At 39.2% G+C, this 24,766-nt stretch overlaps 1 protein-coding gene across 3 annotated transcripts in view; it reads left to right on the forward strand.

Moving 5' to 3' along the window:
* The window catches only part of MTHFD1L (methylenetetrahydrofolate dehydrogenase (NADP+ dependent) 1 like), a 144,647-nt gene that overhangs the window by 42,182 nt on the left and 77,699 nt on the right, over positions 1-24,766 (forward strand). For all 3 annotated transcript variants that reach the window (XM_063390103.1, XM_063390104.1, XM_063390105.1), the window contains 3 exons: positions 3,715-3,855; positions 10,338-10,406; positions 16,217-16,328. In XM_063390103.1, the coding sequence (XP_063246173.1) occupies positions 3,715-3,855; positions 10,338-10,406; positions 16,217-16,328 (322 nt within the window). The remainder of the gene's footprint in view (positions 1-3,714; positions 3,856-10,337; positions 10,407-16,216; positions 16,329-24,766) is intronic.

The following is a 24,766-nucleotide window of genomic DNA, read 5'->3' on the forward strand; positions in this document are numbered from 1 at the left end:
AATGTGCATACTTTTCAGTGGTGTAAAAAGTTAACCTGCATTACTATATAAGAGATTGTGGAAGTGTTATTAAAGAACTTACTGATAAATCGAAAGCCAGACTTTCCCAACACCACCTGAACAAGTGAGTGTTCCTAGTGTGATGTAGGTAAATGAATTTCTGAAACAGCGCAGCATGGAACAGCAGCATCAGGAGGAGTAAATTCATTGTGATGATGTGGAGTTGCTCCTAATTTGATAAAGATCTTGTAATCTAACATTCTGGATCATAAAATTCGTGAGGTTCTGACTATTTTGATGTGAATAGCTCTTGTGGTAGAGAAAAAAGGCTTTCACAGTTTTGGAAATCCTAGCTTTAATTTTTCTTTACCATATCTTTAACGTTTTCTTTAACATATAAAGAGACCAAATAAATAAATAAAAATTTCTCTAAATACAGAGACCAAAACACAGTGCTGTATTTTTTGCAGCAGATAAAGCAAAGCCAAATTGGAGAGAAGAACTTCAAAGGGAAATCATAAAATCCTAGGCTTGTTTGGGTTGGAAGGGATCTTGAAAATTATCTAGTTCCAACCCCTCTGCCCTAATCAGGGATGCCTTCCACTAGAAATGCTCACTTATTTTGGTTTTGTATGCACAAAATAGAAATTTTTCTGTCTGCAGCTCACAGGAAATTTAATATTAGCTAATAGTCATTTCTGATAATGGGCTGGGACTATAAAATATTATATTTGGTATGAATTCCTTCAACACTTTAGACCTTTTCATATGTTTAGATTTTTTTCAGCAACTCAATATGATTATTAGTTTTAAGCTGGATTCTGCCAGCCTTATTGCATAATGTTTTACCACTGTAATTGTACTGCTGAATTATATGTGGCTTGTTTTATTATCGGGTAGTACTTGATAATATTGCTGTCAAATGTTATTTCTGTACTTTTTTGGATAAAATTAATGCTTTCAGTATTGAGGTGTTGGACTGATGCATATCCATTCACATTTTAACATGGACTTAGTGACTCAAGAAATAGAGTTAGCAGTTAGGGAAAACTCATTTCAGAGCCTTGCCAGAGATCCAGAGAAAACAGGACTCCATAGTTAACAGATGCATTTTATAAATATTTGGAGTGATGTTCTAGCACTCTTAAAATCAATGACACCTGTGTAAAATGGCAGAGCACAGCAGGCACAAAAGTGCATTTTAATGAACAGGGATGCTGTGGTTTCTGAAGAGTATTACATGACTGATGCCCTTGATCCTTCAATTGAATCCATGTGGGTGGATCCTTTCATCAATAGAAAACTGACTTTGCAGCTAAGACTTCTGTCAGCACTTCATAGGTGTATAAAGGTTATTAGAGTTAAAATAGCACCTGCTACTACAATCTTTTGTGCCTGTTTCTTCAATTAAATTTTATGTCACTCTTTGAGCATCTACCTGGGGTTGTTTTTCCTGTCCTTTTGGGTTTATATAGAAACAATGATAAAAACTTTTTTAGTGAGTCTTCTGATAAACATTCTGATAAATTATAAGTATTTCACCTTATGGGTTGGACACAGATTTCTCAGGCTTATTTCTTGTCTTACATATGCTACAATGGCTTACTGAGAACATTCTCAAATTCAGAAAATATAGTGGTATCCATGTTATCACAATGCTAACAAAGTTCATTGCATGTAGAACTGCTTCCAAAGAATACAGAAAATTTGTTTTGTAATTTCGCCATTTCACTTGAATCTCTCTGCTGAAAATCTCAGTTACAGAATTGTTTTTCTTTTCTGTGGTATGTGGGACTCTCTGCCCATGTGCACAACAGAAAAGTGGTCAGGTGTCTTCAGAAGTTTTGACTAAACAAGTGGGTACATAGAGGTCAGCCTGAATAGGGGAGCTCTGGGCTGTCAAAAGCTAAAAGCAGGAAAATGGGTTAAAATAAGGCAGAAGCTCTTCAAGTACTAGGCAAATGCACAGGAGTGGTAGGGTGTATGTTCTATGTAGATGCTTCTTAAAATCAGACAAATCTCTCAATTTGAACAGATTCCTCTGGTATTAGTATGGGATACATCTGCCAGAGGTCTGATAGAAACAGTCTTGGGCTTTTTTCTTACACAGATAGCAGAAGGGTATCAGTTACTTAACTTTATGTAGACTTTAATTGCTGGAGATGGAGAGATTACTAAAGAAATTCCAGTTCTTGATCACTGCCAACATTGCATTCCTATCACATAATACATTAGTAGCTTTTCTTTTCTTCTCTGTTTGTTTGACAGCATGTGGCTTGAGCTTTACTAATAGTGAATTAGTACAAATACTACTAATCTATACTCTCAAAGAAAAATAAAAGCTATTGTTTACATTGTGCTGAAATGCTGTATAGTATGGATGTGTTTCTACAACAGCAGTAGAACTGATGGCACATATAGTTCTTTGTGCTTTTTGAGTTACATATTTGTTCATTTAATTTAAAAAAAAAGGGGCAGAGATGTATTTTATGTTTTCGTAGGTCAAGCACAAGACTTAACAGCATAAACTCTAAATTTTGAGCTTAAGTAGAAAAAGAATGATCAAATGTAACAAGAATGTTTTTGAAACCAGATTAAAAAGCTGTTGGACAACATCACAGAAAAGAAAAAATAAAAACTCTCCACAATGCAGTCTTCCTTTGCTCAGGCCAGTAAAGCTCAAAAGACATCTGGTGATTTTCTGTTTCTGCTACAGAAAAAATATTCTTGATACTTCAGGGATCTTCTCTAAGGGTAATGTGTGCTAAGGGGCTAAGCAGTCTGCCACAGTGGTCCTCAAATAAATGTAGTGTAGTGGAGAATATTAATGAGGGAATATAAGATGTTTGAAGTTCACAGAATTATACAATATCCTGAGTTGAAAGGGATGTATCAAAGTCTGACTCTTGGTCCTGTGCAGGATTATCCCTAAGAGTCACACCCTGTGCCTAAGAGCATTGTCTAAAGGCTTCTTGAACTCTCTCAGGTTTGATCCTGTGATCACTTCCCTGGGACTCTGTGCCCACCCACTCTCTGGGTGAGGAACCTGTTTCTAATACCCAGTCTAAACCTCCCTAAACAACTTCTGGCCATTTTCTTGGGTACTGTCATGAGAGGAGAGATCAGTGCCTGCCCCTCCTCTTCCCTTCATAAGGAAACTGTAGACTGCAGTGAGGTCTCCCTGAGGTCTCCTCCAGGCTGAATAGACCAAGTGACCTCAGCTGCTCCTCATATGGTATCCCCTCAAGGTCTGTCACCATTTTTGTAGCCCTTCTTTGGATGCTTTCCAATATTTTTATGTCTTTCTTGTATTATGGCACCCAAAATTGCCCCCAGCACTGGAGGTGAGGCTGCCCCAGCTCAGAGCAGAGCAGGACAATCCCCTCCCTTGCCTGGCTGTGATGCTGTGCCCGATGTCCCCCAGGACAGGGCTGGCCCTCCTGGCTGCCAGGGCACTGCTGGCTCATGTTCAGTTTGCCACTGACCAGGACCCTCAGGTCCCTTTTTGCAGTTCTCCTTTGCCACAGCTCATTGCCCAGTCTGTATGTACAAGTTACTCTAGTCTTAAGTAATCTCAAAAGCTGTAAGTTACCTTTTAGGGCTTGTTTGAATTCCAGTGTGAAATTTATCTTTCCTGAGTTTATTCCTGATGATCCTCTGTGAGTATTTCAGCTGACTTTGATTTGGCTCATGATTCTCATTTCTGCTTTACAGGCTCAGTTTGATATTGCTGTTGCAAGTGAGATTATGGCCATCCTGGCACTTACCACCAGCCTTCAAGATATGAAAGAAAGACTGGGGAAAATGGTGGTGGCTAATGACCAGAAAGGAGAACCAGTAACAGCAGAGGATTTGGTATGTTCAGTGCTGTAGAGACCTGTGAATAACCTCAGATTTGTTTGTTTTGCCTCTTGAAGCATTAAAAAGGCAGGTGCATGCCAAGGATTTTGCTTTGAACAACACACTCAGATATCAAAGAAAGATCATCATCTGGGCCAAAACCTGCTTGAGAATGAGAACGAGAACAAGATGTAGAACTCATTTCTTCAACTCTGGTAACATCTGGTTCAGGAAACCTCTCGTCTCCATAACCTACTTGGATCATTTTCTGCAATTCTTAAGGCAAACAAATTCAGTGCTGGAGGGAGTCAAAGTGCGGGCTCTTATATGAGAGAGCTGGTAATGTTTGCTACTGTGCTTTTAGAGTCTGCTCAGATGTTATAATGATAGTTACCACATGAATGCCTGTACCACTGAATCAGAATGGAAACAAGCTGTTCTTAATTCAAAGGTTGCTGATAGTGCTTGGAACAGGTTTATCTGCCATTAGATTTTTTTTTCTTCTTTACCTTCATTAGCTGCTGTTTCTTCATGCCCTACTTTGGCTTCTGAAAAAAGTCAGTATGTTTTTCTTTAAATCACATTCTATCTCTTGTATCCAGGCCAGGAGTCATTGAAGAGTGGTTGGAAGCTCACACATGGTTGTGCATGGCAGGTTCTGGTGCAGCCAGAAACTACCATTTGGTGTTTGTAATCAGCTGCATGCCAGGAGCAGTCTAATGCCAGCCCATTGGTGATGGCTGCCTGTGTCACACAGGCTCTGTATGTTTTCTCCTGTTTCTCCCTGTTTTGTGAACATCTGCTCAAACTTACTGAGTAATGAATGAGTAAAGCAATGAGTATCCTGCCTTGTCAGCAAAGAGAGCAAATCCGCAAGTCAGGAACACCTTCACAGCCTTAGTGGATTCCAGTTTAATAAAGAAATGAAAACATGGTATCTAGAGTGCCTGGATTTAAGAATGAAATTACAATAAGGTTAAAAATTTTTCTAAGTACAGTTATCATTAAAATTAAGAGTAAATCATTTACTCAGAATTACGCATGAGACATAAAGGACTGCATTTAATATTCCAGCTGTTGAAGTTTTGCTTTTGCTTTTCAATTCTATGACTTTGCCTTGGCCAAATGGAAGGGACTGGGGAATAAGTTACACATGCAAAAACTTTAAAGTTATTTAGTGTTAGAATTAAAACCGCATTTGAAAGACATGATTTTAATTTTGACACTACTTTTGTATGAAGGTACTTTTATTTATTAACAGTGCAAAATATTTGGCCTGCTAATCACTTAATGCTAATCAGCTTGATGAATGAAAGAAATGGCTTTTCCATAGGGGAAAAAGAATTTTAGAACTTTTCCACTGTGTCTCTAAAATGAAAGTAGAGCTCAGCAAAATGTCTGTTACTAATTCAGTTTTCTTTGGCCTTTTTTAAAACAAACTTCCTATGCTTAGTGTCTCAATCATTTGATAGTGTTGCTTGTACTGAACATATGTTTCTAGTTGTTCTTTAAAGCAGTGTTTTGTATTATACAAAAGAAAAACTGCCCAGAAAGAAAAAATCATCACAGTCTGGAGGACGTGGTATGAGCATCTGCAGCTATGCTGCTGCATTCTTTTTCTTCTGGAGGCTCTCCATACCATGCACAGGAAAGACTTGGGTGCATGTCATGATTGCCAAGTGCAGAAACTCTTACCTCTTTTGTTGTGCAGCATGTTAAAAACGAGTATGAGAACCATGGGAATAAGAGGAATATGACTTCATGGTTAAGGATGTGAAGCATCTCTGTGGAGAATTCTATTCCTGTGTTTTTTGCAAAACTTGCATGCGGTGCTCTGTCCACACAAACACATAAAGGGTTCTTACAACACATAAAGGGTTACACATTCCTCGGTCTGGTTTAATACTAGGGAGCTAAACAACTGAAATTTATGGAAAGAATGAAACCCATTAAGAACTTTGAATCAGGAGAATTTTTTTTCTGCTGTCCCAGGCTGAGCATCCAAAATTGGTGAATATTTTTGAGCTTGATTTTTGTGTGCGCAGGTTTCTCTTTTGAGGATCAGGAGCAATTGTTCATTTCTGAAGACTTACTAATATTGCTGAAGAAGTCAGATGCGGTGGTGTTGGGATTTAAAAAATGTCAGAAGAAATTAGCAATGGGGTTTCTGTGGTTTCTGTATCAGATTAAATAATGTCTACTTTGTACAGGGAGAGAGAGCTTATGAATAACCATACTGCACTGGTGGAAGTGTACTGTATAAAGTTGAATCCTCTGGAAAAACAGCAGGAGGAGTATAATCAAAGACCATAACAAAGGCCACGACAAGACCATAATTCACATGTACGAAGAAAATAAATTTCTGTTCTATCATGTAGCATTTTATCTCTGCTGCTGGTTTCTTCCCACTGGTGGTCAGTCTGTTTAAGCAGGTTGCAACGAAACTTGCCATTTCTAGACTTTAAATGCAGTCTCTACTCTTCCCCTCTTCCCCTGCAGCTTGTGCTGCCTGTGTTGATATCACCTAAAGATTATTTCTTGAGAAAATTTTCACACACATCAAGAGGTTTAATGTGAAGCCATTCTGCTCCTGAATTTCCATCCTCCTTTCAAGTCAGGGTCAGTGAAGAGGTAAAGCTCTACAGTTCAGTAAGGGAAGATTTCAGGACAGCTGAACAAAGGAAAAGCACTGTAAAAGATTTTAGAAAGCTCTCAGTCCAGGTTCAATAATTTTGACTTCTATTTTTGTAAAGCAAAATCGAGTTTAAAAGCTTGAATTTTTAGCCCGAAGAATTGCCATTGCATATAGTTCTAAGAAACTTAAAAGGCAACTTTATCATGAGAAATACCACCCAACCTGAATAATGGGTCAGTTCTGCCGATCATTGAAAAAAAAATTCTGGGGTTCACATTTATATCCTACACAGATTGAATTTATGCAAGTTTAAATATTTGACAGTGGTCTTTAGTTCTTTGAAATCTATGTGAATCAAAACCACTAAACCTTTTTCTGTGATTTGTTTCCAGATGTACACACAAAATACTTCACAAAAATACAATTGCTCTTAATTTTGACTTTATATGCAATATATTTATCATAATACAATAGTAAAACCTAAAATACACATTGGCAGATATAAACCATATGCAGAGACAGGCTAGGAATAATAGCAAAAAGATAAATTGAATATTTCATGAATTGAGAAGACTCTTTCCACAAGAGTAATGGATTAAATGTCTATCCTCTGTAATGGAATATGTTGAACTCTTTGCCAAAATGTGGTGCTCATTGTACAGTATTTTGAAGACTTAATTGCTTTTTGGCTTTTACACTGAAGTAGAATTCTGATGGACACATACCATATTTTTATGTGAAGCTAAATCGGTATATATACCCTAGATCAGTATTTCAACAAATATGAAAAGTATTAAATAAATATGTCACTATTTTTTTAAATAAGACTTCTTCTCAGCTTACTTGCTGTGCTTGTGTTAGCTTTCAGTAATTCCAGGGCCAAAAAAAAAAATAGCTTCTTATTTACTTACGTAGATGATCTGTCATTTGTTAGTGAAATTTTGTTCTCTGGTTCATCAGAAACATTGTGTACCATGTTCACTTCAAACAAAAGGAGCTGCAGTTCTCAGATTATGATTTTGAAAGTTTAGGTTTTTTACAGGACTGAAATTGCAGAAAGTATTATTTTGTTAGAGACTATAGTTTCAGTTGAAGGGAAGTTGCAAGTACTTCATTATTTTTCTTATAAAGAAAAGGGTTTTTCTCTGCCCTTCAGTCTGAGCCTTTATTCATTTCATAGTAATTACTTTCAATCATTTTCCTTGTCACCTGGTGCTGGCTTTCATTTCCAGTCTTGATAGACTTCAGAGACTGCTCCACTGGAAGTTGCTTTGAAAGTATTTTGGATTTTCATCTAAGTTTGCCTTTCCTGTGTCACATGTAAAATTTATTTTGTACTCTGTGATCTGTGCTGGGGAGCATACCTACCCTGATGGCTGGTGGATAGATGGAAGGAGCATTATTTTCAGGAATACCTGTGATCAGTTGCAGGAAGGAACACAGAAAAGTTGAACATCTGTATATAGTTGATTCAGAACCCCGCTTCTTTCCTCTCAGAGTGAGTTAGTGGAAAGCTAATGATCTTTGGGCTCTCACGAGCTTAATTGGTGTGTGTCTTAGCTCCTAATTCTTTTATAAGAAGTTTATTTACCTTTTCTGAATTGAAGATAGGAACCCGATTCCTTAAATAGCTTTGTGAATCAGATCCAGGACTTTGAGTGAGCTGTAGGAATTGTGTATTAGATACTTGGAGAATTGAGGATACAAAGAAATGAAAACTTCATTCTCACAGTCATGTCAGATAGGTATGAAACCTTATTGTTTGTTCAGCTTTGAAGGACTGCTGTTGACACCAAACCTGGTTAAGAACCATGGTAGGCAGATAGACACAAGATATGCCTATTGGAATATTTACGTCTTTTTTCCTTTGCTTTCAGCTTCAGATAAAATGGGTTGTTGTGTCCAGAAGGCGTCTGGTATTTCCCAGATAATACAATGAGATAAGTAATATCTCCTAAAAAGTTAAAATGCAGAGGAAGTATTTTTTTACTTCCCTGTTTCTATCAGATTGGTGGACACATCAGAAAACATCAGAAAACAAAGGAGACAGGATTTGAGCCATTATTATCTAGAAGGAGCAGGGGAGGAGGCTGGGGGAGAAGTGTCCTGATTTTATTTTTCACTTCTTCTTCCCCCAAGTCTTCTTTTCAGTAGGACTGATCCATGGGTCCTCAGGTACTTATTCTTGCTGCTGACCACTTGAAAGGCCAGATGTAAAGTTTTGCATTTGGCTTTTTATTTCCCCTCTAAAAATGAGAGTGTTTGGGTATATAAGCAACACAGCCAGCACCAGGCTGGTTCTGTGGAGGTGGTGGAGCCTCCCCCATTTTGAAAGAGCCGGAGTGCTTATGTTTCCTTGCAATTTAATGCTAGCTCCTAAAATTAATGTCTTAAGAAACAGCAATCTAATTCAGAAGATGAAAAACTATGCAGTTTTGCTATCAGTTTCTCATACTATGTCTTTGTGGATCCATTGGGTTTTGTAAATAGTGGGAGATGCAGAGTGCAAAGAAAAGTCTTTTCCTTCTCTCTCTCCATCACAGTCCTCCAAGGAAACCCTTGCTATGCATCAGTAGAAGCCAGTTTTACTATTCAGGTTTCAATTCAGTTTTATCTAAGGCCAAATATTCTGCGTAATTTTCCTCTGAAGTCTATGCTCAGATGTGATGCTCAGAAAGGGGAAAATTTAATTTTATAAAATACTGTACTTAATCATTTCGTCTTTTATCTGTTGCCGTCAAAATTTTCATGCAGACTTTGCTCAGATTTGGGGTTAGTTGACAAAAGCTGTGTTGGGAATTATAAAAGTGCTATTTTTATTGCTTTTCTTTATTTGAATATTATTTTTCATCTCTTTATAGGCAGCTTGGATATTGTACCCATGTTTTTCAATCTTCATTTTAAACAATTTACAGCAGCTAGGATTTTTGTTTGGTTTTCATGTTTCTTTTCAATACGAAAATATATTAAATTCATTTTTTTGTATTCTCTGGCAAGTCTGTGAGCCACTCTTTATAACACTACTGTGGTTTTTTTTAACCAGTTCTTTCAAAACTAAACGCATCATCTCAAAATCAAAGTAATTCAAGAATAAACTTTTAACATATAGTCTGATAGTGTTGTGCACACTCTGTAGCCTTTTTTTTTCTAGAATGACCACTGAAATGTTGTGTAGAGGGCTGTCATGACTTATTTATTTTAAGGTCAGTCTTTGTGAAATTTATACTGCAACAAAATTTTTAGGGAGGAGTAAGGTTTGTTACAAGCAAAATGCAGCAATTTGCTCATCTCCTTTTGTGCTCTCATTATTACAGTAAGACACTTCTAACTTTTAATCTTATGATGTGTTCTTTATCTGCCCCTAGTAAACTCTGTGGCTGCTTTCATGCTGTATCTGTTGTGTATATATTTGTACAAGTCTTGAAAAATACCATTTTTGGTTGTTGCTAGCTATTGATTTATGCTGTTGATTCTGTCATAAAAGAGAAATACATCTGTCATTTCTTTAGGCAGTTTGAGCAAGCTGTTGCCATCTTGCTTCCTTAGATCTCAGTGACCTTTGGCACTTCATCTTTACTTGAACATCCTCATGCCGATCGCTTAATTCTGTTTCTGATCTCTACATGAAATAGGACATAGAAGTCACCTGTTGGCTTTTAAGTGTATTTGGAATAAAATAATTTTTGTTTTTGACACACTGTAAATACAGAATTTTAGAAGTCTTGAGGTAATAGCTAAATAATTTCTTTATTCATCATTGTAACACTGCTTTGAACTGTAAGGGTTTTTTAACTAGAAATGTAACTTGGAAATGTTGCACCTTAGAGTTGACTTCCTTAAAATGTGGACTCTTGTCTTTTAGGGAGTAACTGGTGCTTTGGCAGTTTTGATGAAAGATGCAATTAAGCCCACGCTAATGCAGACATTAGAGGTAAGTATGGCTTAAGATGCCTGCCCTTCTCCAACTTTCAGATTCCATATTGTGCTGATCATGCAATTACATAGCTGGGATACTTCACAATGATTCTTGATATGGTGAAAAGTTGAAGAATGCAGATAGATTCCAGTGCAATCACCAGATGATAAAAATGTCTCGTTTTCTACAGCATGTTGAAGTGATAACTACTTTTTTGCTTTTGTGTTTGGACAGGGACAGCTTCTTAGTCTTGGGGAATATTAGAAAAACAGAATTTAAGTCCATGTTATTTTGTTATAGCCATCTTAATTATTTTCCCCTGCAAAGAAAACCTGTTCTTTCATGTGGCTGTATGAAGAATGTATGTGTGTGTGTGTGATAATTTTAGTATTAAATCCAATAGCAGAAACTGGAGGTCACATAGGATAAGAATGTCACGGCCAGAACTCATTATCCTAATCACCACTTGGGTAACATTGTATGTGTTAAACACCAGTGACAATAGCTTTGATTCTGGCTGTTTAGTCACTCTGTTTGCACTTTGCATATCTGTTGGAAAGTACTGTGGTTTTGTTGCAGAGTTCTGAAAGAAAATTATAAATGTCAGAAGAGGTTCTTTTGACTGATAGGCATTTGGTTCTGGGACTTGCATGCATTTATTTTTTTTTCCCTGCATTTCTTTATATTCACATTTCTATGCAATAAAATTCCTGCCTTTTATGTGGTATTCTTTTCTAGTCTAATCTATGCTATGGCTTAAACGTCTGCTAACTTCCATCAAACACAATTGCTTGTTAGCGGGACCCTGACCACATTAGCCAAAGATACATTTTCCCCCTAAATTCTTCTCACAATTATTTTTTGAAATAACAACCTAAACCAGCTCACTCCACTTTGAGTCTTAAAGATGAATTTTTGTCACCCTTTGAATACTTGCTGGCCTGCAGGCTAACATGAGTCACCTATCCAAGAATGGAGATCCCCAGTTTACCTAAATATTTTCCAAGAGAGTGCTGCGCTTTGGCTGATGCCCTTTTGAAAGCCTGTGTCGTTGCTCTCATGTAGAATCAAAGAACCTACTGAGTTGGAAGTGACACCCAAGGATCACCAAGTCCAGCTGCTGGCCCTGCACAGCACCATCCCCAAGAGTCACACCCAGTGCCTGAGAGCATTGTCCAAACACCTCCTGAGCTCTGTCAGGCTTGGTGCTGTGACCACTTCCCTGGGGAGCCTGTTCCAGTACCCAGCCACCCTCTGCATGAGGAAGCCTTTCCTGTTATTCACCCCAAACCTCCCTGACACAGCTTCAGGCCATTCCCTTGGGCCCTGTCATTGGTCAGCACAGAGCAGAGATCAGTGCCTGCCCTGGCTCTTCCCCTCGTGAGGGAGTTGTAACTGCAGTGAGGTCTCCTCTCAGTCTCCTCAGGCTGAACAGACCCAATGACCTCAGCCACTCCTCTAAACGGCTTCCCCTCCAGGCTTTTCACCACATTGCCCTGCTTTGGACACTCTCTAATGGCTCAATGTCTTTTTTTTACACCATAGCACCCAAAATTGCCTCCAGCACTGGAGGTGAGGCCACCCCACTGCAGAGCAGAGCAGGACAATCCCCTCCCTTGCCCGGCTGGCCATGCTGTGCCTATTGCCCCCAGGACAGGGTTGGCCCTCCTGGGGATGCAATGGCCTACTCTATTACTGCCTGTGCTGTTGCTGCTCCTGAGCTCTCTTCATTATTCTTAATTCTTCATCTGAATAACTGTAAGAGGTGGTACTTTTAATATCTTCAGTTTAAAATAGAAAAAGAGAAAAAGAGAAAAAGAGAAAGGAGGGGAACAGGGAGGATGTTGTGCCCTGACACTTGAATGTACTCTAGTGATACACTTGTGAGTTTAGAGCCCTCTAGCATGATAGATTTTAAGCCAAACTAATCCTAGTATACCCTGTGGTAGTAGAGTGATAGTATTTCTTCTGCTATAGGTAATGCCATCTTTCTGATGAATGTGTGAATTGCAAATCAGAAATGAGGACAGCTGAAGCCTATGTTACACTTGAAATAAACTTAATAAGTAGCACCCAAAAGTTAGCATCTTAAGTTGCCAAAGAAGTTACCAGTAGTAATTGGGCAACATAATTCTAATCCCTGTGGGGAGAACAAATTCTTCATAAAAGTGTAAGGACCTTTGGCAACAACACCACAGTTTGAAAACAGTAAAATTAGAAATAATCCTACAGCACATAGGTGGTGAAAAAACAGAATTATATGATTACAGAGAATATAAGTACAGCTCAGAATGTGCCATGGGCCTGTCTGGCAATTAGGGATGAAACTGTTCACCAAAGCAAGTCTTCTAGATCACTTTGGGGAATGGCAAAAAGACTGCTGGATGGGGGAGAGCAGGTGATCTGGGTGACTGACAGTGGATTTAGCGTAATTTGTCAGTCCTAGTGTCTGTGGGTAGCAGTGACTGGAAGGAGCCATTGCAGAGATAGCAGCCAGATAGAAGAAGCCAGTGCAGCTGCACTCCTCTGTGATCTGGCCACGAGCCTGTAGATGGGAATTGTGTTAAGCCATGGAAGTCTGAGAAGTTGTTTCTAAGGGCCTGTGAAAAGGGAGAACAGCATGCTCAGTAGATTTGCACCAACTTTATATGGATGTTTGCATGCACTGGAGAGGAGGCTTAGAAAGTCATAAATCAAAAATGACCAAATGTCAGTCATGCGTGGAACAGGACTGGCAACTCATGTCAGTGCTTTTTTTCATATGTGAATTGATGTGTTTTAATTTGCTGGTTTTTAAAGAGGTGTCTTAGTGGGTTGCTTTCCATCACAGTCCTGCTACTCTGACACCAGAAATTCTGCCTGAAAGTGTTAGTGATGGACTGTGTTTTAAATGCAGGAATGACAGTAAAAATCTGAAAATGGGAGACACAGGGCACTCCATCTGCAGTAACTGCAGACTTCAGTGGAGCTTACTTATATCCAGTGCTGTAGAATTGAGATTACTTTGTTTGGAATGTGCATAATGATTTCATAGTGTTTATCCATGTTTCTCATGACAGATTTGTTCTCTTGTCGACTGATCCCTTAATGTTTAGCATTTATTTATACCACGCGTAGCAGAGCAGCTGCTCTATGGGACAACCCTTTGTAGTTGCAGACTGGCTGCTCTGGGGTGGTTTGTTGTGTTACTTTTGAAGTGCCACTCATAGTAAAGATGAGAGAAGGATGGTAATAAGTATTATAAACATCCTTCTAGTGGCCAGATAACTTCAGATATTTATTGACATGCTGGGTTTATTTTCTTTTACTGAAACTTGGACAATAAAATTTTCTGTACTGAAAACAGTCAGCAGAATGCATCCCTGTGCCACTGTTCAGTTCTCCATATAGTTTGTTAAGAGCGTAGCAAAAATAAGTGGGACAGATGGACTGGCACAGTCACTAAAGCTGGCCTGGGAAGACATTATTGTCCCTGTTCCAAGGTGTGCCTGAGGCTCCCAAGGTCCTGCTGGAGTTCAGTCTCTTCACTACCTAGACTTTACTTTTCTTCCAGGATTGCTCTTGTAAAAAAAAAAACATTCCAATTGCTCTTGCTTTCCTTCTGGTGGATTTTAGAGCTCCAGGGGAGCATCTGTCTATGCCAGTGATTTAGTAGGATGTTTGGGTTTCAAGTTAGTCATGGGAGCCTCTTGATTTCCAGTATTCTGGATTTTGGATCCCACAGTCCATATTCTCTTCCTACTCGTGTGGACAAACTCTTGGAAACACAGTAGCCAGGGAATGTAGGAGAGGACCCTTCTGGCACCACTCTTTGCATAGCTGCTGCTGCAGTGTGTGCTGGGCTGCCCAGTCACTGGCCATGGGTCCGTGCATCACATCTGCCCAGTGTGTGTTCTGGGCTCTGATAAGACCAGCTCTGTGATTTCTCCCAAGAAATTAGGGATTGAAGGAGTAAAATTAGTCTGAGTAATAAAAGACAAATTGAACAAATCTTACGAATCTGAGTCTGGTAGCTGAAAATTTGTGGTCCTACTTATTTGAATGCCAGAGGCATACAGGTTGGATTCAAGTAGAAGCTTCAACTTAGTTTTGTGAAAGTTGCTTGCATTCAATTTTGTATGTTTCAAGCTCTTTGGGATATAGATAACATATTTGGCATAGCACCTATTCGTCTGATCCCCAAATAAGAAGCTTTGAAGGCATATTTAGTTCATGTTAAGTTTTTGCGTACCTGTGTAGAATCTCAGTTGGTATTGTAGTATGTGTCCATTAGCAGATAGAAAACAAGAAAAAAAGCTAACCCTAAGTAAGCATTATGTTATGATTATAGAGATCTACATCAGTTCTTTTGTTACAGGTCATGATTTCTCCTTCATTTACTTTTTTGGCTCCTGTTTCTACTCTGACATGTACGAGGCAGAGTCATCTGAGTTGTAGCTTAATTGTGTTGTTCCTGGAAAATAGCCCCCACCCATGTGTGTGCATGTGGCAGTGGCTAAACAGTTACTTGTCTTTCCTCTGAGCAAAACAACTAATTATATGTTATTACTTCTAAAAGAAGCAACAAGAAGAAGTGCTTTTTGTTGATAAATTGTTTTTGTATATGACTTCTAGTCATCATTACTAAAAGGTCCTTGTTTTCTGTAGAACAACACTTACATTACAGTAGTGGAATAGAGATTTTCCTATGTAGGTTGTTTCCTTAAGACACTGGTGGCTGGGGGAGAGGAGGAGGAAGAACCAACTAGTATTTTATGGTTAATACTTTCCAAGCTGTGGTTCAGGGGACTATTAGATGTGTCTTGCAGCTGATCCATGGAACCTTGTCCTCCTTAACTGGTGTTTCTGGTCAAAACTTGAAAAAGGGTTGCCTGATAGGTTCCCTGAAATTTTGAGGGTTGGCAGTAGCTCCTAGTACAGAATGGGAGAAGAACATTGATGGAAATAATGTGAAATTGTCTGCTTACCTTTTGTTTAACCAACTGCATTTTACACGCACGAACACAACAATGGGCATCTGTTTGCCAAAGTATTTTGTAGTAAAACAGCTTGAGTGACATTCTTCTGTCTTATTGTGTATTCTGTTTTTGAGAAAAAATAGCAGATAATGTAATCTCACCTAAACCTAACTCTTTCTGAGGATGCTTATTTTCAAATTTCTCCTTTCCTTCTGCTGGCTCCTCTGCCTGCATAGCAATGGCTGTTGCAGCCAGTGAGGAAAACAGGAGCACACAGGAGTAGGGCCAGAGCTGGGCTCTCACTTGTGTATCTGCAGTGCTGCATTTAGTGCTTGTTGTAGGACATGTGCCAGAATAGCACACCACAGTACTGGAGCTATGGAAATACGGAACATGAACTAGTACAGGGTGGGGTGAGGAAGTTGTGTGGGTTTGCACTACTGTTTATTACCTCTCCAGGAAGGAAGCAGGTGAATGAGGTCTCAAGCACTTGAGATGTACTTAGAACCCCTAAATTGTCTAATAGCACTTCAGGAAAAAGAGGGAAAGGGGGACGTTTGGAGTGATGGCATTTGTCTTCCCAAGTAACCATTACACATGTCAGAGCCCTGCTTTCCTGGGCTGATCATCTGCCTGCCCATGGGAAGCAGGAATGAATTCCTTGTTTTGCTTTGCTCGTGTGTGTGCAGTCTTTTCTTTATCTATTAAATTGTCTTTATCTCAGTTGTCTTTAACCCTTCTGATTTGCTCCCCCATCCCACTGATAGAGGAGGGAGTAATCAGCTGTGTGAGGCTTAGTTGCTGGCTGGGATTAAACCATGATTTCTATACATTGAATTACTTACATATATTTTTTTTATCATACAGGGAACACCAGTATTTGTTCACGCTGGACCTTTTGCTAACATTGCACATGGAAATTCTTCTGTTTTGGCAGATAAAATTGCTCTTAAATTAGTTGGAGAGAAAGGATTTGTAGGTAAGTAAATATTCAGTTTATTGTCTTAATGATCTGTTAGTAAATTGGCGGTGATGCAAATGAATGGAAAAAACAGCAATTAAAGGTAAGAATGCTACTTTATTATTAATAGCAGTATAAAATAATCTAAAAATGAATGTGTAATAAGCCAAAAGCACTTATTCTCTTACCCTGCCTTTTGTCTCAAGTCCTGTCACCATGGTCTTGTCACCATGTTTGACTTACAAGTGGCCTATTCACTCCACAAGGTGGCTGAACTAGTCAGATGACTGGATTGCATTGAAAGAGGTGTCCTGTTGTTCTTTCTATCAATATTCATCTGGCCTCACTTGATAAACCAACAGAAACCATTCTTTTTTCCTGATGAATTATTTCTCTACCAGTTCAGTAAACTCAGCCAAATCAGAGGTCAGATGTCCCTGAGCCAGTGCAGAGGACTAGCAGAGGCAAGGTGGTAGAAGAAAGATTAATACTGCCTCATTTTGGTGGCTGTGAGCCATTCAGCTGCATTGTCAAACCTCACCATGAGGCCCTTATGTTCCTGTGAAAACATTTGAGTGGGCAGACTCTTTTAATGTTAGGAATTCAGCCTGCACAAGCAACAATAGACTCACAGAGCTTACAGTTGCAGGCAAAATAAATTTGCGGCTGAACAAAAAACTAGCTTTTAAAAAAAATATTTTTAGTGCTTAAACCTTAGAATTAATTAAAAGGGGTGTTGCAGCTTTGCAGTAGTGATGCCTTTGCACTGCTGCAGCCATTCTCTTCTGAGTCCTGAACAGTCAGGTTGGATTACATTAATCCTGAAGCTGAAGTTTGAGTACCTGTGGGACAACGCTCTTGAAAAGATGCAGCAATGTGAAACATGAGGTTTCTTATGCTAGCACTCTTAAACTAGTAGAGAAACCTGTATGTATATGCTTATGTCATACCTACCTACAGAAAAGGATTGGTTTTTACAGTGTTGTACAGCTTAAAGGTGTTTATTTCACTCTATTACCAAAACAGCCATTCAAAGAAGCGCATTTTGCATTCTGAATACATTTATTTAATGATAGTTGAATTCCTGTTTCATTGGGCCATGTTTGTTGTTACATGGCTTTGTGGAATGAAGAGCAAAAGAATTGAGAGTAGCTAACATTTTTCATAAGCCGTGTGAAGTGACTTTGTTTCTGCAGTGTGCAACCTTTTCAAGTGAGGAGTCAGTTGTGTATCGACTGAATGAAAGTATGTTGGCAACAGTCTTGAATCTTGATCCAGATTTCGGAGCCCAAACTGTATTGCCTTAGATTTGGATTCCTTTCCATTGAGTGCATCCCTCAGGCACAGAGAGCATATCCTTGCATTTCTTGTGTTTTTTTCAGTCTTATCCACCTGTTTGTCTTTAACTCTCTTTTCTGCTTTGTTTGTCTTTGGCTCCAGTTTCTCTGTTGGGAGACAAAGCAGCGTAGCTTCAATATAGGAAAACCTTTGTGTGCTGCCAGCTAAAGACTCTTGTTCAGATTTTATTCCACAGAACACAAATCCCCATGAAACTGGCTTCAGAATAAGACTGCCTTTGCTCTGCAGAGCCAGGAACTTCAGCATGGTTTGTAGTCTTTGTTAGATTTTTAAAAGCAATAGTTCATGGAGTGGCCTACATAAATAAACTTTGCAGGTAGTCAAAAGTGTAAATATTTGTTCTAATGGTTGTAATTACCATAAGCTTTATGGTTTAAAAAAATACATTTTTTCTGGTAACTAGTCAGAGCACATGGGTAGAGACTACATGTAGCACCCACTGTATTAAATACTGTCATATCCTGCCCTACACAACTCAAGTCTAAAATGACAGCTACAAAGTGTGCACCAATCCACACTGAGGTGACATCCATAGAGATGGAGGGCCCAGTGCCTTGTGAATCTGCACAGCAAAACAAGCAAGAAACTCCACTGCATTCCTGCTCACTGTGGAGTTTGCCTCAGCCCTGTGGCCATTGAAATTCCAAAGGGAAAGCTGATCCTGTAGTTAATTCAGACAGGATGCAGGACTGCTATGCTGCAGTTAAGTAAGTAGCTGAGTATGTTTATTTACTCCTGCTAAAAGTAAAAGTTTTCACTGTTCCACATTTCCCTTTTGTGAGTGTTCTTGTGCATTCGATCTGACACCCATTAAATCTTGTATGAGCAATTACAGTGCAGTTCTGCCATGTAGGTTAGTTGCATAAGCTCAGGAAAGAATTCAAAAGGTGCTAGGAATAGAGTAAGGTATCTTACAGAATCATGTGGCTGGGAGAGACATTTTAGGGACCACAGGCAATGAGATTACTCTCAGCTGCATCCAAAGCAGAAGCACAAGAAATCTGTGACATATTCTGCAATTAAATTACTTTCCTGAATAGTAGAATAAATATCTTAATGTACATACATTATTTACTGTGAGATGGGATGAGGATATAAAATATATATAATTAATATATTTGTTTTATATATTTAGTGGTTTGTGGTTTTTTTTGGGGGGGTTTTTTTTGGTGGGTTTTTGTTGTTGTTGTTGGTTGTTGTTTTTTGGTGTGTTTTTTTTGTTTGTTTGTGGGGGTTTTTTTTTTTTTTTTTTTTTTCTTACACCATATTTATTTTAGAGCAGAATTTCCTGTTAAGTGTGTGGACAGTACTAAGGAGAATAGCATGGCCTGAGTTTGCAGCACAGTTTTACACAGACTTTTTAAACTCTCTGTCCTGGTCTAAACACCCTCCTTCCTCCAGCTGCTTGTTCCCAGTCCTTTGCAACCCCTCTGTTCCAGCAGCACACCTGTTCACAGAGCCACGTGACAAGCTGAGCCCGAGACTTGGTCTCGACTGAGAACAACAACAAAAAAACCCCTTTCCTTCCCCCTCAACAGACAGTGTCTGGGCAAACAGCTTTGTGTGACAGGGGAAGATGAGATACTGCCACATAAGATGGTGTTTTGCTGAAATAAATATTTATAGTATGAAAGCCTCATTTGGAGCTTTCAAGTGCCAGAAAAGCTACTGTGGATGCTCCAGCTGACCAGACCGAGCCTGCATTGCCAGGGCAGCTAAGCCTGTCTCCTTTCTCAGCCTGTGCTCAACTGTTTTTGCATGACATCCCAGCAGAAACCTATTGCCCTTTTTGTTGGCTTAGTTTTCTGCTGACTTAACACAGAAGCAGTTCAGCCCAGAGTCACAAAAACACCAGAGCTGGTGCAGGAGAGGGTGAACTGGGACAGCCAGCAGTGAGAAACCAATCTGTTGTGTAGATCCAGTTGCTTGTGTGACCATGTGCCACAGCCAAGGCAAGAAAAAAAAAGAAACCCTCTCATAGTGCTCTTTTAAAATTTATTTTTTGAAACCTTACTTTCTCTCTCTACCCTGCATTGCTTGCTTTTCAGCTGGAATGGCATCGTGCTGTGCCTTTTGAGTAGTGTCAGGTAACAGTGATGTAGACAGTCTGCTTTACAAAAAATATAGATGAAATTTAACCACTGAATCCTGTTATGAACTCTCTCTAACTGAAGGCATTCCCTCCTTCATTTTCGGGTATCCAAGTGAATCACAGGCCTGCATTAGGTTTTTAGCGTAAGCCTTACAGCTCATCTTTTCATTTCTCTCTTTCCTGAGCCTTGTTGCTATGTACTGATAACTCAGCCTTTTTGCTCTAATTTTGAGTTCTTGGTATCAGTTTTGCTACTGAACTTTTAAGTGCAATGCTGCAGCTGCCACTGGCTGGTTTGCACTTGTTTGTCCTCTCAGCCTTTTAGTGCTTCCCTGCAGATTGCCCCTGGCCCTGCTCAAGCAAGGGTGGCCCACTGAGGGTGGCTGCAGGCGGCTCCTGCATGGGGAGCACCCACGCTGTGGCACAATGAATGTACCCATCACCACAGCTGCTGTGTCCCTGGAACTGTAGGTTTTGTGCCTCTCTGAACTCGGGGCTCTCCTGAGCTGGCAGAAATTCTCGGGTTCTTATCCCCAAGATTCGGTGGTAAAATGTCTTTTGCCCTCTGAAACACCTCATGTCAGAAGCAGAAGAGTCAGGAGTTGCCATCTCAGGTTTTCCAAGGCTGTTTATTCTTTCTTATCTCACAGTTCTTTCAGTGTTCTGCCAAGGTTCCTGCTGCGGCAGGGAACTCGTGGCGACTCCCTCTGGTCAGGTGGTCTCAACCCTTTTGTACCATTCCTCTGACCCAACCATTGTCCACAACTTATTCTCTATTTACAATTAATTACCAATACCTATCACCTAGGCTAACCATGTCATCTCTACTCTAAACCGATCCCTTGTGACCCAGCACTGCAGAAGATGGAGGGCAAGAACAAGAAGGAAGAACAGGTCTACACCCTGATTCCTCCATCTTGGCTCTTCAGCCTCCATTCTAAAAAACCCCAAATTCTACTTTTTCACCCTGTGATAAACTAACTACTACTCACTTCACATTCTTGAGACTTGTAATTCCTCCTGGGCTCTGTGCCAAGGTCTCCAACCCCCCTGTACAGACTCCAAACCCATCCTGTACAGGTTCCAAACCTCCTGCTCGGGTCCCAGACCCTCCAGGGTGATCAGAGAGATGCCCTGGACTCCGACAAGAAATAAGTGCACTACACAACAGATTACCGTATCAATTTCTTTAATCCCTTCATGTTTCAGTTTAAGAGAGGGGTTATTGTAAATCAAAAGACAAGTGAAGCATAAGTAGATCCTTGTAATCCTAAAGCAAAGTTCTTCTCAAGTTTGCTTTGCAGGTTTGGACTATGTTTGTCAATCGCTTTCTTTGCCGCTCCCAATACGCATGTCACATTCAATGCTGAGAGCATACTGTGCTGGCAACTTTGTCCTGGTGTGTTTTATCAGGTGACAAGAGGGGAATTACTGCAAACTGTTGCTGATTTAAGAAAAGTTCACTTTCTGTTTCTTTCTTTACTTGGTACACTTGATGTAATTGGAAAGAATTTGTAGACACAGTAAATTTTTATAATCTGAGTAATTGACTCTTTTTATTGTGTTGGTATTCAGTTGGTTAGGGTAAGCTAATGATGCTAGCTGTTCTAAGTATCTCTTCAGTACAAAGCTTTATTTCGAAGGCTATACATTTTACATACTCTCAGAACAGACATTGTTTAACAAGTTTATAAAGCACCTTATAAAAATTGTATGTGTTTAGTACACTAAGTCAATAATCTTCAGTAGATTTTTTTTAATGTCATAAGACAATTCAGTCCATTTTTTAGTGTACTCTTTTTCCAAAAAAGGAAATAAAGCCCAAATACTTTGGCTAAACTTCTTTTGGCACCACTAGTAATGTGATATTATTACATTTAAATGTCAAGTTCAAGGATTTATTTTTAATATTTTTTGCTTGATACCATTAGAAGGGGATTCCATGCAGTGACCCTCCAGAAAGCTTTAATTTTTAAGAATCTGCCCAGCGTCTTTCTAGCTTGCATTATTTAATCTCTGACTTCTTCTCTGACTCTTACTTTCGCAAAAAAACCCAAATTTAGTATGATTGCATTCCATTGTTTTGCTATCTGAACAATGTGACTGTTCTTGTTAAAGTGTTAAAGCAAGGCTAAGGTTTCATGGTACGGGGTGGTTGAGAACATCATCAGTGGAGGTGTTACTTGTCTACTCTGATCTGTGTGTACTACAAACTAGGAAAAGGATGTTCAGAACTTTACAGTATTTTCTCTGACCCCATTCGTAGTGCAGCTGCTCAGGCAGCTGTGCCGGGCACAACTGTGACAGAGGGGCGGGGGGAAGGAAGGTGATACTGGGGTGGTTGGTATTGCTATGAGGCTCCTAAAGTCATGGTTTAATAATACAAGTCTCAATGGTACCACAAACTGCAAAGTAAGGCACCATTACTGCTGGAGTTTGTGCCATTCGCTTGTGAGTGGCGGTGCCATTCACATCCAGGCTGCCCTTTTTATGACTTTCCTCACAGCTGCTGAGGTAAAAGTAAATTCCATTTCTTTCACTTGTTTTAAAGTGGGAACAAAAAAAAATCATCTCCTCCTTCGTGCTTTTAAAATCTTAGCAAATTTTCTTACCAGTCAGCAGGAAAGTCTTCAGAGACAAAATGTAATACAATGTGTTTTTCTTCACTGGCATGAAGTCAGAGTTCCTGAAAGCTGAGTTTACTTACTGCCTTGTCACAAATAATCTGGGTGCAAATCATGCTTGCTTATAGCTTGCTGCAACTGGAAGTCGGGTAACAATGATTTAAATTACTATTTCTGTTGCAGAAAGTGCTTACAACAGTCTTGAAATAATTTATGAATTACTATGTGAAATGAGAATCAAACCTTTCTTACATTTTTGTGTGTTCAGAGTCCTTGAGAAAGTTCTGACTCCACCTCGTCACTGCAGATTTCTATAATTTTTTTCTTCTGCTCTTTAGCATATAATGCAATATAAAGCTTTTCAGAAGAAAGATTGAGTAGAAGAGAGCTGTCCTGAATGTTTTTGTGTGCAAGGAAGCATTCTAGCATTGACTTCAGTATCATATGTCACTGTATTTCAGAGCTGAATTAATTTGAAATTGTAGAAATTATGCAAAGCTGAAGTCAAAACTGAAAGTTGGTATTAATCATGAGCCATTGAATTATGTCTAACCAATACTACTCTTGGCATAAAAAAGTGATGTTTTGCCCAGTCAGGAGAGATGGTGCTATTTTGAAGACAAAACCTCCTAAATTATGACTGTCTTGTAGTGAGATTTTACCTTCTTCCCTAAAAAAAAAAATCTAAAAAATATGTTGGAAATTCACTTTGTCTTTCCTTGCTACAAAGCATATTTGTAAATGTTTGTTCCCAAATATGCTGTTTATATCCAGAATTGTGAGGGGCAGTTTACAGAAATAACGTGATTATAAATCATCGGCCATTTAGCTGAGTTTTCTGCGTTATCTGACAAGCATATCAAGTGATCTCCTTCATAAACTGACTTAGCTCCAGTTTGAAACCAGCTAGGATTTTTAACTCTTGCCATGGCCTATTTGGACTCATTTGTTCTTTTTTTTTTTTTTTTTATAATACTGTGTTACAGGTTAGTCCTGTCTTTCTCAAGTGATAATTTTTAATAATACTGTCTCTAATTCAAGCACACATTTTCTATGCATGACTGTGATTGACTTAGTACTGCTAGGCTCCCAGACTCCTCCCTGATTTTTGCAAGTATGAAGTTCCCAAATTGTAGGTCAGATTTTTGTCATTTTTCTTCAATGGCAGTAACTCTTTACTAATAGCTTTTATACTCTTTCTCATCTCCATAAACCCACAGAACTTTTTCCTGTGTGATAACGTTTTCAAGCTTTGCTATTGCCAATAAACTCCATCAGTGTTCCTCAGTCTTTCTGCTGACGTGGTTTAACAAATAGTAAATGGGAGCCCTGGGGCTGGTCCTCTCTCCTGTCCCACGGCTCTCATGTGGTGGCTGCCTATTCTCCCCTTAATCAGGTAGTAATGTTCTTCTAGCCTGGTTACCCCTATGTATTGCTGTAGCAAGTTCTTTTATTCCTCATCATTGATGAGATGTCATATTTTCATCACTGGAGAAAGCTTTTAATCTGGCATAGCCTCCCTTCGGTAGTCAAAGGTTATATTTCTTACTTATTTCAATTTTTTAAAGTTATTTAAGTTATTTCCTTCCTAAAAATTTGTTAGAAAACCATCAAGCCTGTAGAAGTCACTCAGACTTCCCTCCATTACTTGGAGATAGGTTTTGATATTTTTCAGGCACAAGGCAGCAAAAGAAAAGGAACTTATTCAAGATGTTGATAAAAGCGTTGTTGTTTGTGTTTTTCTTCTTCTTCCAGGATTCAGAAAACTCTGGTTCACACTTTATTAAGAGCAGTGCATTCAGCTCTTGCTTGGGTTTTTAATTCCGTTTTAAATATATTACAGTAACCTCACATCATTAGCTTCTGTGTTTTAATTTGTGGGGCTGAAGACCCTTGTAATTTGTTTGCATTTCCTTTGCAAGTTCTGATACTTGTTCCCTAGTGTAGCAGCTCGCTCTGTCTTTCCTTCTCTTTTAGAGTTTATGTAATTAATGGTGACATTATCTTCTACTCAAGAAGTTAACCCTGCCAGGATAGCAAAGCTGTTTATTTGACTGCCTCTCCTCCTATCTGACCAGAAGTTACCACTGCTCTCAGGCCAGATGTCATGTGACAGACCAGGCATTTTAATTTGTACATTTAGAGAATTTTGAATTAATGGATGATTTCAGTATGAAGAAAGAAATTTTAATGGTTACATGATAGAAAATATTTAGGAGATAGCGTGGCCTTATCACAGTTATTTTCAGCAGAGTTTTTATTGTTTCCAGGTGTATGGATGCTGCTCTGTGCCTCACTAGGAAAGGAATGAAATGGTTTTCTCACAGACTAGGAGCTTGCAGGGGCATTTGTGTGCTAAGTGAAATGTCACACCACAACTG

This window comes from Prinia subflava, chromosome 2 (assembly GCF_021018805.1).
Source record: "Prinia subflava isolate CZ2003 ecotype Zambia chromosome 2, Cam_Psub_1.2, whole genome shotgun sequence".
Lineage (NCBI taxonomy): Eukaryota > Metazoa > Chordata > Aves > Passeriformes > Cisticolidae > Prinia > Prinia subflava.